Below are 13828 nucleotides of genomic sequence, written 5' to 3' on the forward strand. Positions count from 1 at the left end.
GGCAAGCACAGGGGAAAAACACGGCTACAGAGCTGCTGGGAGCATCCATCTCAGACACGCAGGGCTCGCCCGGCTGAGTTCCCAGACAGTGGGTCCCAGACAGTTGAGTGTCTGCCATCCAGAGCCAGCCTTGCCCACGCAGACAGAGGCTAGGAGTCCTGTCCTGCCTCTGCTAGGTGGTGATCTGAAGCCAATGGCTGGTCTGCTAAAAACCAGCCTGTTTCCTCACTTCAAGGTAAGGGCATTGAGTCAGATGGTCTGCGCGGCACTCCCAACTCCCTGAAAACTCAGTTTTACACTGGTGTTTACACCCTCGTCACTGTCATCATCATAGTGGCTACTATTTATTGAGTGCTTACTCTGTGTCAGGCAATGCTCCAAGCGTTATCCATCCTCTGTTACAGCCATCCGAAGGGCACACCACTGTCATGCCCAGTACTGGATGCGAGGCCCTGGATGCCATACCAGGAGCTTGCTTCTACAACTGAGGTCAGAGTGGTTAAGCCGCTTGCTCAAGGTCACACAACTGGTAAATGATAGGCCCCTGGGTTTAAACCCTCTGCAGTGGAACTCTAAAGCTCTTAACCACTATCTGTTTCTTCTCTCTTCAAGCAGCGTCTATAACTGGATTTGGTTTTCTCAAAGTCAATACTACAGTCCTTGCTAAGGCTGGATGGGATTCCTCTTCAGTTCCCCCAGAAGTACAGGGGAAAAGAAAACATAATGCTCTGAGAGAGAAACCACAGGCCCTCAACAGGATCAAGGACCCAGAGCTCAATGGAAAGGTAAGTGGCAGGCTCTACATGGTAAGTGTCTGTTTTCTTCTTACTAACAATGGTCCCCACGGACTGAACATTCCTAAGCACTTTACAGGCATCATTTCAACTTGTCCTACAACCCTCTATATCACAGGTTGGGACCAGAATCTTGTCAGTCCCATTTCCCATGGAGCTTATATTGTCAGTCCCATTTCCCAAATGCAACACCCCAGGTACAAAGAAGCCTCATGCCAAGGCCACAGGGCTGCCTCAAGCAGAGCCCAACCCCAGGGCTCAAAGCCCTCTCAGCCACCTAAACAAATAATTAGAGCAAATGTTTGTTTTCTTACCTAAAAGACTGAGCAGTAATTACAGGCCTTGGGGGATAATTAATCAATGATTTTACCCTCCCATTTATAAAAGTCTCTCTGGTCTACCCTACCCGTGGGCAGCAAATCAGTCTCTGCCCTGAAGAATGGGCAAGATGGGGAAATTTTTTTCAAAGAAAGAAAGGGCAGGGTGGGAGCCCAGGAGTCTAGCTACCATCAAGGGCCTACAGACCCTGTGCTGGGCCCAGCTCTGCGCTTTAAGTCAGATGCCTCCTCTCAGCCATGTGAACCCAGGTTTCTGACCCTATGGTCCCCCTGACTTGCTTACTGGAAAACCCCAATGAAGCACCGAAGGAAGAAACACACTCAGCTGCAAGGGGAGTGGGGGACCTTTGGGGTTTAGGAGCTGTGAGAGCAGGAAGCAAATGCGGCCTGCCCAGTGGTGGTGGTAGTGGACTGCACCCCAGCATCCCCACAAGCCACCACAAAGCCCAGTCACCTGGGCAACAGTGACTCTCACCCCCCAAAGCAGAGATACCCCCACCCCAAGTCCTGATCCTGGAAAAGAAAGGGTCTGAGTCTGGCACCTGGGCTTCCTCCAGCTAGATGGCTTCTCCAACTCTGCCTCAGTGACCCTCTTCTGGAAAAAGGAGGGAGAGAGTGGATCTTCTCCAATGTGCCTCTCAAGTGTGGTAGGAGAGGAAGCAGCTCAGGGGTTATCATTCAAATCCCAGGTTAGACCCTCGCACTCTGCAAGACCCAACAGGACTAACCTAACCCTCTGCACTTACCAGATGGGGACAACAGAACAAACCTGACAGTTATTGGGAAAAACCATGTGCTAATACTAAAAAGTCTCTTCACAAATACACACTGAAATAGTCACGGATGACATGATGTGGTGTGTGGATGGATGAACAAGAGTGGCATGGGTCTGAAATGGCTGAAGCTGAGTGATGGGAGCTTGGGGATTCACGATACCATTCTACGACTGGCTCCTTCTGTAGGTGCTGGACATTTGCCACAGGAAAATGTTTAAAATACAAACCCCTCTTCAGAGACCCTGACACCTCATCACAGAAAACATTCTTTTGCTCAAAGATCTACTTAAATGGTAACCACAAAGCTAGCTCAGGATAACAATTCTTGCCCTCCCAGAGTTGTCAACCTAGCGGTAGGGACAACAGCACGCAGACGCGGTGGGGGGGGGGGGGGGGGGCAGTAGGTAGTACCCTCCACGTGAGTGGCAGAGGCACAATAGCTGACTTGAAAGTCTTCCCCTGGAGGGCAGGTGTGGGGATGAGGTTGAGGGGCAGCCTGAAGTGCAGGGGGGCTGTGAATGCATTTAGGTGGTGGGCGGTGGAGTTGTGGGAGCATATTCCAAGGCCATTTCACAAGCATGTATCACTCTGTCCCTTCTCAGGAACACACAGACTGCGAATAACAAAAGGAGGAGCAGTGTCTGCCCTGAAAAGGTTCACAGTCGAGCATACTCATCCACTCAGTGAGGATTTAGAGTGGCTGAGTTCTAGGCACTTGTCTATTCCCCGTGGGAAAAATGGAGAGTGAAACAGACCAAGATCCTTGCCCTCATGGAGCCTGAATTTTCAGGCTGTGATTTCTTAAGTGGTTAAACTTAATGGAACTTAAAATATCTTTTATTTGGTACTTATTACCTAGCACACATTGTGCTAGGCATTTTATTATTTTTAAGATTTTTATTTATCTATTTATGAGAGACATGGAAAAAGAGGCAGAGACATAGGCAGAGGGAGAAGCAGGCTCCCTGCAAGGAGCCAGATGCGGGACTTGATCCCAGGACCCTGGGCCCACAATCTGAACCGAAGGCAGACGCTCAACAACTGAGCCACCCAGGTGCACCTATGCTAGGCGCTTTAAATCCATTTGTCATTAGGTGTTCGTGGACTTCTCACACCAGTTTTAAATGATCCAAGTGGAGAAGTTATGGGATCCACCAAAGGTCTCACAGCCAGCACGGCAAACGCGGACAGGCCCCCTTCAAAGTGAGTGCAGTGGCCCACGCAAGGGACGGAGCAGCTGTGCCCAGAGGGCAGGGAGAAGCCAGCACGACAACAGTGGCACCAGTGGCACGGCAGCTGGGTCAGGAAGGATGAGTGGTAGGAATGGAAGAAACAGGGGCAAAGGAGACAGACAACAGCAGGAGGAGCCTACCCTTCCAGGAAGAAGACTCATGACCTATGCTGCAGCGGACATATCCCCAAGGGAAAGCAGACAAATCAGAAAAAAGTCAGGGGCCTACCTCTCTGACTTCAAGTACCTGAAGGCCCTTGAACATTGGGAATCAACTTTAGGCTCTAATGTGAAAGTACTGGGGAGCTATGGGTGATGTGTAAGCAAGGGAGTGACATCAGATACGGACATCTGCTAACTACAGGAATCCCACGGTCGTGAAAGGACAAAGATCTAGACCAGAAGAGGAAATGCATAGAAAGGGCAATCCAATCCAATTGATTCTGCAACAGTTGATTCTGTCAGTTGAGTACCTAAGAGGAGAAATAGGAAATGGCCCTGCTCATTCTCTTCCAAATGACTTTATCTGGGTTTCCTTCACCTTCACATAAAGAATTACGCTTCCCCTTTTTACATAAAAAAGATTACATGGAATTATGCTTCCCTTTTTTTTTTTTTTTGCATAAAAAAGACTGCACGAAGGGTAGTTTGCATTACACTTAATCCTGCCCTTCTGAAGTGCTTCCAAAGAGAATTCCAAGTTTCCTGAGCAGCAAGCTGCTACTCATTTTGCAGACATTTTATTATTTTATGCTCAATCCTGAGAGTCAGGGCTACAATCCCCATTTCAGAGACTGAGAAACTGAGGGCTTTATGAGTTGTCTTCTCTCTATGCAACGTGCCTTCATTTGCTCAAGGTGCTAGAAAAACAATGAACAGAAGTAGAGAGTAGTCCCTGCCTTGTGAACTTGGAGTCATGTGGTCTGAGAACCTTGCCTCTGATCCTGGCTCTTCTACTCAGTCCAAGGCAGTGGAGTAGGGAGACTGTTTAGCAAGCCAGTGGGTTCTCTGAAACTGTGAAATCCTCATCTGTTAAATGGTAATAATCATGGCACCTACACATTGTAGACTATTTACAAGGATAAAATGTAACAATGCAAAAGAAGGCTTGGCAGAGTGCATGGCATCTAAAGGATGCTCTCACAAATGTCATGGGTGATGCAGGAGGAAGCTAGCTGTTAACACTGCAATGTTCATGTTATGACCTCACTTCTAAGCCCAAACCCCCATTTGAAAGCTGCTTCTGACTCAAACCAGTATTCCTTCTATTCTCCCAGAGAGAGAGGGAAAAGGGTGACTCATCCCCTGGCAATGGTGGAGCTTCTGGCTGGCCTGCACCAGCTGCAGAGAGGAGAGCCCCAAGGTGAGGGGAAATACGAGCCCCTGGGGCCCCATTGCTAGGCCACTGCCTTTCCTGGTTCCGAGGGCATCCTGATCATTAGTACCAGCCAGGGAGCCCCCAGTGAAATCAGAGCCCCCGCCTCTGGTAGACGAAGCCAGCAAACCTGTCCCCTTCTGGGCTCAGGTGAGTAAGTTATTCCCCCTATTCTCACACAGGTGAAGGGTGGACAGAGGCACCCAGCCAAGGCTGTACTACACCTGCCCCTCCAGATGCCTAGGACTTTGGCTTGAAGAAGAAGTTAGCCCTGGCTTCCCGGGCTGTGGAAGCAGCACCACTGCAGACCTAGTAGCCCATTAGATGTTCAACCCATTTCCTGATTCTCTGCGTAATGGGGCCCCCTCTATGTACTCAGGCCCAGGTCTAGAACAATGAGGGGACAGGATACCAATGGAGAAATAGGCCAAATTCACAAGCATGAAATTTCACAAAACAGAACCCCAAATGGCCCATGATCATATTAGGGGGGGAGGGGCATCCCAAGTGATCAAAGAAATGCACATTAAAACAAAAGGGTAAAAGAATTTATTGATGAACAGACTGGTAAAAATGAAAAACAATTAAATACCAAGAGTTATCTGACTGTGGGGAACCAGGCATTCCCACACAATGTTGGTAAGTGTGTAAATTAGCACAATCCTCCTAGAAGGCACTCCAGAAATGTGTTTACCAACCGCCTGCATAGTTCCTTTGTCAGAGTAATTTCACTTCTAGGAATTTAAATGAACGAAAGAAGACATATGCAGAGACATTCATTTCAGCGTGGCTTACAAGAACAACAACAAAAATTATAAACAAATTAAATGACTAACAACAAAGGGCTGATTAAATACATTTTGGTTCAACCCACAATGAAATACTATATAACCATTCGGATATTAAGACATGAAGTAGAATATTTATTGATGTGGAAAGACAATCACAGCATATTGTTTGGAAGGGGGAAAAAAAGCAAATCACAACAGTATGATTCCAAGTTACAATGAATATATAATGAAAAACTCCATTTCTGTGTAACAGATATAATCCATAAGAATCGATGGGAAAGAAAAGCCTGGAAGTATACATAAAAATTAACAGTGGTTACCTTTGGGTAAGATTACATACTTTCCATTTTTTCTTTATGCTTGCCAGTATTTTTCTAACAACTCTACTACTAACTATGTTTCAATGATAAGAGATTGGACCACATGATCCATAAAGTTCCTGCCAACTCTGACATTTGGGGCATCTATGATTGATGTCCCAAGTGACTTCAAACAACCCATATTTAGTGTGGGCTTACTGTGAGGCCTTTGGAGCTCAAGTCATGGCCCACAGCTGTAGCTTTCTTCATTCCTCTCTACCCATGCCTGCTGCCCAGCTGTCCTGGGGGCCAGCCTAGGAGGCTCCCCCCCCTCCCATCCCCCCTGTAATTCACCTTCGGACCCCCAGACCAAGAGCTGAGCAAAGGAACTCAGCATGGTGGCAGGTGCCAAGGGGGCACAAAGATAAAAGGCACAACTCTAGTTCTAGAATCCTACTGGGCCACAGGACTCACACAGAAAAACTGCTTTTGCTTGGTTGTATAACACCGACTACAAAAACCAGAAGAGAGAGAGAAAGCAGGGCAAGCCAGGGAAGGAAGGCCTGCTAGAGAAGGCCATGCAGGAACGGTGGGTGAGGGCAATGGAGGCAAGGGGCACAGGCTGGGCAAAGGTGAAGCCAACCCAAAGTCCTCTGGAATACATGCCCCAAACCTTTCCAAGAAGCTTTCACAATCCTTGGTCTGCAGAATTTCTGAACTTTGGCCTGAATGGGTAAAAAGTTAATTCTCCCAAACAGAAGTCCTCCCTCTATCTGACTCTGGATTAGCCACCAAAGACAAGTCCTTGGGATAAAGACAATAAATTACCTTTTTATTCACTCTCCCAACCCCTTCCCTTAAAGGGGGAAATGGAGGGGAGGACCAGGGAGGGACTGGAGGAGGAGAGAGGTAGTCACAGGAACAAGCAGACGTCTCGCATGCAAGCAGTGCTCACCCCCACCACCTCGACCCGGTCTCCTCTTGCGGCAGCACCAGCCCCATTTGACAGATGGAGGAAAGGAGGCTCGGAGAGTTAAAATGGCTTGCTCTGGGGTCACCCAGCCAGAGAGTGGGGAAGGCGACTCCACTCAGGCCTTCTGACTCCAAGTCCAGTGCTATTTCGAGGTAACACACAGGACCTGGAGTCAGGAGCCCTGGGTGGCTCTGTCACCCGCTGGCTGCGTGGTCCTGGACAAGCCGCTCACCCCTCGCAGCCTCTCTCCCCAGCTGTAAAATGAGGAGGCAGGCGATGGCCCGCCCAGGTCCTCTTCCGGCGGGGCCCTGTGAACCTTCTAGGGGTGGCTGCAAAGCCTCCCTATCAATTACGTTTCCCAAGTTGGGCCGGCTCCAGAGGAGCCTCGGCCCGTCACGTGGTTAAATAAAAAAAGCAAACGTCCCAGATTAACTTTCACTGCGCTGCTTCTGCTGACACCTGATTACCCAATTTTCTAGTATCCCTGGGTGAAATATCCCTGCCGGGGAGGCCCGCTGGGCGGCTAAAAGGACAAAAAATGAATTGTGGGTGAGCCCAAGAGCCCCCAGTGATGGAGTTAAGAGCCGGGGTGCAGGCTGACGGGTTCTCGCCGGAGGGGTCCCTGACCGAGTCTCCGGCTATCTCAGGCACCCCCAGACCAGGCCGAGGACAGAACTTTCCCAGGGGCACCTCGGTCCCGCCTGCACCGAGTCCCGCGGGTCCCGGGCTGCCCGCAGGCCCGGGTCGGGGGTGGGATGGGGGTGGGGTGGGGGTGGGGGTGCAGGGGGGAGGCGCGGGGGGCGCGCGGGGGGCGAAGCCGGGCGGCCGTGGCGCTGGGGCTGGGATCTGCCTCCCGAGCAGACGTGGGCGCGGGGCTGGCGGCGGGGCTGGCGGCGGGGCCGGTGACCGCCGGGGAGCTCCACCGCAGTTTCGTCAGAGGTAAAGGTACGCGCCCGGCGCGCGCGGCGTGTGCACACACACACACACGCACACACACACGCACACACACACACACACACACACTCACCCTCCCCGCCCCCGGCCCCGGCCCCGGCCCCGGCCCCGGCCCCGGCCCGAGGAACGCGCGGCCGCCCGCCGCCGCCGGCCCTTCGGCCCCCGCCCCGAAGCCACCCGAGCACGCCCGCCACCGACCACGAGGCCCGCGGCTCCCCGCGCAGGGCTGTCTGCGGCGAGCGGGGCCGGCCCTCCCCGGCGCGCGGCGGCCTCCTGTCCGCGGTCCCGGCCGCCTGCGGGAGCGGCCGCCCGGGGCCCGGCGTCGCGGCGGCCGCGTCCCCTCCGAGTCGCGGTCTCACGGCCCGGAGTCGGCTTGCAAGGCTCTCCCCGCCCACCCGGTCCCATGACAGCTGCTGCCGCCCAAAGACAGGCAGATTAGAGCAAGAAGCAAAGTTTCCCTCTCTCTCCTCCCACCGCCCGCCCCCCCGCCTCCCCCTCCCTCCCAGTGTTATGCAAAACGAGCCGGCACCGGCGCTCCGACTCCAGGTACCAAACCAGCCCTCGCGAGCCGCGCCCGGTTCCGCCCGGCGGCCCCTCTCCGCGCCCAGCCGCGCGCCCGCATCCGGGGGCTCCTCCTGGCCTCCGCCGCATCCCCAGCCTCCCGGCGGCCCGCAGCCCGGCGCGGGGAGGGAAAGCCCTAACTATGGGGCCAAACTTTACGCTTGCAACAGGCATGGGGTGGGGAAAGCCAGGGAAGGGTGGGGGGCGCGCACGCCTAGCGCAGGCATTTTCGGTGGCGGCTCGTCCCAGCAGCACCCCCCGCCCCGTCTCCAGGTCACCAGCTCCCTCGAGCCCCCCCCGCCCCGGCACACCAGAGCACCCTCTCCTGTCACGCGCGTGTCGCCGGTGGGGCTCCCGGGCGCAGCCAGAGCCCGGGACGCCGCCTCGCGTTCCCTTCCCCCAGCATCGCCGAGCGCGCACCGGGGCCGCGCGCCGCAGGGGGACCCGGGCGCCCCCAGACAGTCTGTCCACCCCCATCCTGCCGCGCTTTCCTCCCGAGGGGCTCCGCCGGTAGCGAAACCAGGAAGGTGCCGTCTCCGCCCGCATGCCCACGTGCCCCGCAGCCCCCTAAGCCCTCAGCCGGCAACTGGCAGGAAACTCCGCGCCGCCGGCGCCGCCGGGGAGCCGCGGGGGCCAGCAGCAGCACGCGGGGCGCGGAGACCCGAGGACCCAGGCACTCCGGGGACGGGGGCAGGCGCCGGAGCCGGGGCCCTAAGTCCACGTGAAAGTACGGCAGCAAGTGCCGGGAGTCCGAGGGCGCGCCTCCGACTCCCAGGGCCAGCCCAGGGGTCCCCCACGCCTTGGCGCTGCTCCACCGCCCCGAGGAAACGCGGTACCCCCACCTCTGCCGGCAGGGGGGTGCGGACTCCAGCCACCGAGGCCAGACCCTCCCGGCGGCCGTGGCGCCCCCCCGCTCCGGCTTGCACCGGGAGCCTCGGGCCCCCTGCCTCGGTGGCAGAGCGCATCGCAGGGCGCAAGGAAGGGGCTCTGCAGCCGGGAGCCCCCGTCCCCCGCGGCGCCCACCGCCGCCGCCCGGCCTCCGCCGCTGCGGCGGCAGCCCCGCAGCTCAGCACCCCTGCCCCGGGCCCGCGGCCCCTGCCGGCCGTACCTGCGCGTCGGCGAGATAGTTGAGGAAGAAGGAGGAGAGCTCTTCGTCCAGCAGCGCGCCGCAGTCGTTCCCCGCCATCTTCCAGCCGCGGCTGCAGCGTGCGGCGGAGTCAGCGCCGAGCCGGCCGGGGGGAGGGAGCGAGCGAGCGAGCGAGGGAGGCGGGAGGAGGGAGCGAGGCCGGCGGGAGGCGGAGGGCGGAGCTCGGGCCCGGGCTGCCGCAGGGCCGCTGGCTGCGGGGGCGGGGCCGCGCGGTGCCCGCGCGCGGGGGGTCGCGCCCCCGCCTCACTGCGCCACGTCTGGCTGCGCGGTCCTCGGCGGCAGCCCCCGGCCCGGGGGGAAGCGCCCGCGGCCGGGTGGCGCTGCCCCCGCCCGGAGCCCGATGCCTGCGCAGCAATGCGGGCAGCCCCCGCTCCTGCCCGAGCGAATCACGTTGCGTTAGCGCTGGGCGGGTCCTTTGAGAAAACCTGCTTCTGCGCTGCTGGGGAAACTGAGGCCCGGGAAGGCGGAGGACTTGGTTTGAATTCGCGGTGCATTTCAGCAGCAGGAAGACAAAGCTCAGGCCTGACTGGCCCCGAGGTTCCGCACCTGAGCTCCAAGGCCAGAGAGAGAGGGATATCTTAGGGCAAAGGTGGAGAAACCCGGGCAGGCTCAAGGAGGGGGTGGCATGTTTTTCTTTTCTTTGAAGGTTGCGTTGACCCATATTCTGTTAAGTTTGGCCATCACCCTCAAGTTTTCCTTCACTCCCCTACCACCACCACCACCACCACCACCACCACCACCACCACCACCACTGCCGCCGCCCATAATCTTGAATGACTTCTCTTACCATGGCCCACAATGCTTAAGGTGGCCAGGCTCACGCAGGCTTCCCCAGGCCCCGTGGCTTGGGGCCCCCCAGGTCCTTCCATGAACCATCTCACAAGGAGCTTCCACACACAGACTGGTGTCTCCTACCCAGCGGCCATTCATTCATTCACCCAGTAACCACATCTTCAGCGCGTCCTTTCCCACTGCCCCTCAGACTGCCAGGGGGTTCCTTCTCGCCGTCTGGCCCCACTGTCATGGGCTCTCCTAGCTCTGCAGGCCTTTCCTTGAAAACACTGGCCACAGCTGCCATTTTACATTTGCTCCAGGGAAGATTTGATCTTTGTGTGTCTTCTTAACTCTAAGACTCTAAGACCCAAGAGCTGAATCTTTTTTTTGTTGTTGTTTTTTGCATATATACCATGTCTCCGGTGCCTGGCACATAATAGATGCTTAATAAATAATGTGCCAACCAGAGGATTTGGATTCCCCACCACCACCACACACTGCACACATAAGAAAACTTCCCAGACTGCAGCCTTGAACTCTCACCATCATGCCCTGCTGTTTGTTTGCCAGACAGCAGATGAGGGCACCGCCTGAATAAAGGCGAAAAGGCGGGAAATTTAGACCTGTTTCATTGGGCACGCCTGCCTCCTGCCCCCACCCCACCCCCGGGCACTCTGGAGGGCTGCCCCACCCTGCCCACCCTGCGTGGGCTCCCTCCCAGCCAAAGGAGGAAACAGGGAGAGTCCTCAGTTCACCTGCTCAGACTTGAACACCAGAGCAAGAGCTTCCTTCTCCAGTCTGAGGTTCCCAGAACCGCAGGGCGTGATTTCACTCTTTGGGCTGTAGGCCAGAGCGCTTTTAAGGAACAATGAATCCCAACAGAGAGCCTACATCTAGCCTTGGAGCACTAGCCTGGGAGTCAGGAGTCCTGGGTCCTAGTCCAGCCGTGCTACATCTTGTCTCAGTATTGGGCAACTCAAGAAGTCCAGAGGAAGGGCCCCCTGGTCAGACTGCCCAATTCTGAACCCCTGCATGTAGTGTCAGGCCTCAATTTCCTCATCTACATCATGGGGGTCGTAGAATTACTTACTTCATAGAGATGTTATGATGATGGAAGAGGTAATATATGTAAAGTGCTTGGCACAGTGCCCGACCTCATGAGAAAAATAGCTAAACTCTGGTCCTCTGTTTCCTCATCTGTAAAAATGAGGATAACATACATGTTCTTTGAAGGACTTTCTTTTCCTTTCTTCCAGCACTCACAGGCTTCTGGCTACCTTGGATTCCAGTAGATCTGGATTTGAATCTTGGTGCTCACAAATAATGTGCCCCTTGGTCCTTTACTTAATGTCTCTGAGCCACATTTCCTTCCCATAGGGTTCTTGTGAGGGCTGCATGAATCTGTGCACATAAAACAAATTGCTGGGCCCTGCACCTGGCAGATAGGAGGGTTCCTCCTCCCTCAACGTCATCACTATCAGCAAGGTCATCACCATTAGCACAAAGTGCTTTGCTCCTCCTGCCCATGGACCCCAGCAGGACAGTTTTCCAGAGATGTTCCTACCAGATCCAACATAGCCTGTGACTGGTGTTGAGGCCCTCATAGCTTAAAGGCCAGACCTGAAGAGTCCCCAAGGACAGCCATCTCCCGGCTTTGGCCTTGCAGAGCTGCAGCACCAGGTAGGGCCTCTCAGGAAAGGCCTCGATAGTGCTCGCCCAAAGCAGCTTTAGTCTTTAAAACTCTAGTGTTGAAGGAAGAGCTGCAAATTAACCGGCTTCAAGGACCTCCTCACCAATCACCGCCGCTTCCTCAGAATAGGCTTCTGGCTGGCAAGCAACTCAGGAGAAGGTACCTCACCTGAGATAATGTCATTTTCTTTTCAAAAGCACATTTCAAAATGCTTTCATCACAGGCCACCTACAGAGCTCAGCCTCTTCACCCTCTCTGGTCTGAGGAGGAAGTTGAGGTACTTCATTGAGAATAGAAGCTCTCCAGAGACCTAAGGCACTAGGTGATCTTGTGCAATTCGCTTGCCCTCTGTCAGGTTGTTTCCCTACCTTTAAAACAAAAGAGCTAAAGGAACCTCTACTGAACCCTCCAGCCCAAATAGGATGGCAATTTATAGATATTAGCCAAAACTGAGCTTTTCCATACTGCACATGTGCCAGACACCTGAGTGTGTATCAGCTCAGATCATTTCCAACAGCCCTGAGGAGTTGACATTCTGATGTCCAGTTGACAACAGAGGAAACTGAAGCTTAGGAGAGATTGGAGTGATCAGCCCAAGAATAAGCAGTTAGAGACACAGCTGAGATTTGAACCCAAGCCTGCCTGGTCCGAGCTATAGACTCTTGAAAGGAATTTTTTAAAAAACCTCACACCAGCCAACCACTCCCAAGAAGCTGGAACGGTGGCACATTTCTTATTTTATGACTTCTAAATGAAGGGCAATAATAATGCCAAACTTGGACTTCATGTGGCTCTCTCCTATCTGCTCTGCCTTTTTATTGGCCCTGCCTCTCCCGAGATTAGTGGAAGTTTGTCTTGTGCATACACCAGGCAAAGCCCTGACTCCTCCAGCCTCCACGGAAATGGCTACCGTAAAATGAACCTTTTTCATTTGAATATTATAGTCACTACTGACAAACGCTCAAAATTAAAAACATGAGCATTTCCTCCCTTCTGATAATAGAAGAATGCTTTATTCAGATGCTATGACCATGTCTCAAATTCTGGAGAGCATGACAGTCACCTGGGCTCTGTTACCAGAGATTATAATTCAGTAGGTCTGCAATGGACCCAGGAATCTTCATTTAAGAGGCTCCCCTGGATGGCTCTCCTGCAAGAAACTGCCTATCGTTCAACCAATATCTACTGAGCACCTAATAGCCAGCCACCGCACTAGGTGCCTTGGATAAATCAGTGAACACAATAGCTGCCATCCCGGCTTATATTCTATTCATGATCAGTGCCTAGTGAACGTTTATTGAAAGAGTGAAGGCGCTAGGGCATAGGTCTTGATAATCACTGAGGTTTCCTGCCTGCCACCCACAGCTCTGTGATTCTATAAGCCAGGCCAAGGAGTCAGAAACACACCTATTCCCCAGTTTCTGTCCAGGAGGCAGAAACTGGAGCCAAGAGGAACTAAAAAGGCACTTGCTTTGTATTGTTAATTCTGACAGCCATCTCCACCTTTCATTGAACGCAGAACTTTAGAACGGTGGCAGGGCACTAGAGAGCATGTTATCTACCCGCCTCACTGTACAGGTAGGAGAATGCGGCCAAGGCCACCCAGCCCTTCAGTGGCAGAGCTGGGACTGGAAGCCAGGGCTTCCAGTGTGTGTCATGCTCAGGTGGCTTCTCCTCAGGGCTGAGCCTTTGGAAAGACCCCACCTAGATGGTGTCATCCTCAGGTCTCAGCATTGGGGGTGAGGGGTCTTTGACACTCAAATATCCATCATAAGCAAGGCATTTCTGGTCAATGCCGTCTTCTTCCTGAAGGGTTAGCCTATGAACCCGCAGTACATTTGGGGGCTACATTTAGCAGACCTCTCTTTCATATGCTACAGTGATTAAAGGGCTTCTAGGTCAGCCGATGAGGGACATTAAACAGCCAAGGTATTGTCAGCTATTGCTGTCTCTCCCATATGCAAGGGCTACTTGCCTTTCTTTCTAAGACTTTTATTTATTGAGAGAGAGACAGAGAGCAAGAGTTGGGGTGGGGGGAGTAGAGGGAGAGGAAGAAGCAGGCTCCCCACTGAGCAGGGAGCCCAATATGAGGTTCCATCCCAGGACCTTGGAATCCCAGGACTCT

At 54.2% G+C, this 13828-nt stretch overlaps 1 protein-coding gene and 1 long non-coding RNA gene across 3 annotated transcripts in view; both read right to left on the reverse strand.

Moving 5' to 3' along the window:
* The window catches only part of PPARGC1B (PPARG coactivator 1 beta), a 112400-nt gene extending 102962 nt beyond the window's left edge, over nucleotides 1-9438 (reverse strand). Inside the window, exon 1 of one of the 2 annotated variants that reach the window (XM_026008788.2) lies at nucleotides 9201-9438. In XM_026008788.2, the coding sequence (XP_025864573.2) occupies nucleotides 9201-9278 (78 nt within the window). In that variant the 5' untranslated portion in view covers nucleotides 9279-9438. The remainder of the gene's footprint in view (nucleotides 1-9200) is intronic. The other variant, XM_026008797.2, reaches the window with a different exon arrangement.
* LOC140598668 (uncharacterized) lies at nucleotides 5417-6574 on the reverse strand. Its single transcript, XR_012001235.1, has 2 exons — nucleotides 6433-6574; nucleotides 5417-5592 (listed from the first exon to the last, which is right to left on the reverse strand). It is a non-coding gene; the product is annotated as an uncharacterized lncRNA (long non-coding RNA).
* Nucleotides 9439-13828: the final 4390 nt, after the last annotated feature.

Source organism: Vulpes vulpes, chromosome 4 (genome assembly GCF_048418805.1).
Source record: "Vulpes vulpes isolate BD-2025 chromosome 4, VulVul3, whole genome shotgun sequence".
Taxonomy (NCBI): Eukaryota; Metazoa; Chordata; class Mammalia; order Carnivora; family Canidae; genus Vulpes; species Vulpes vulpes.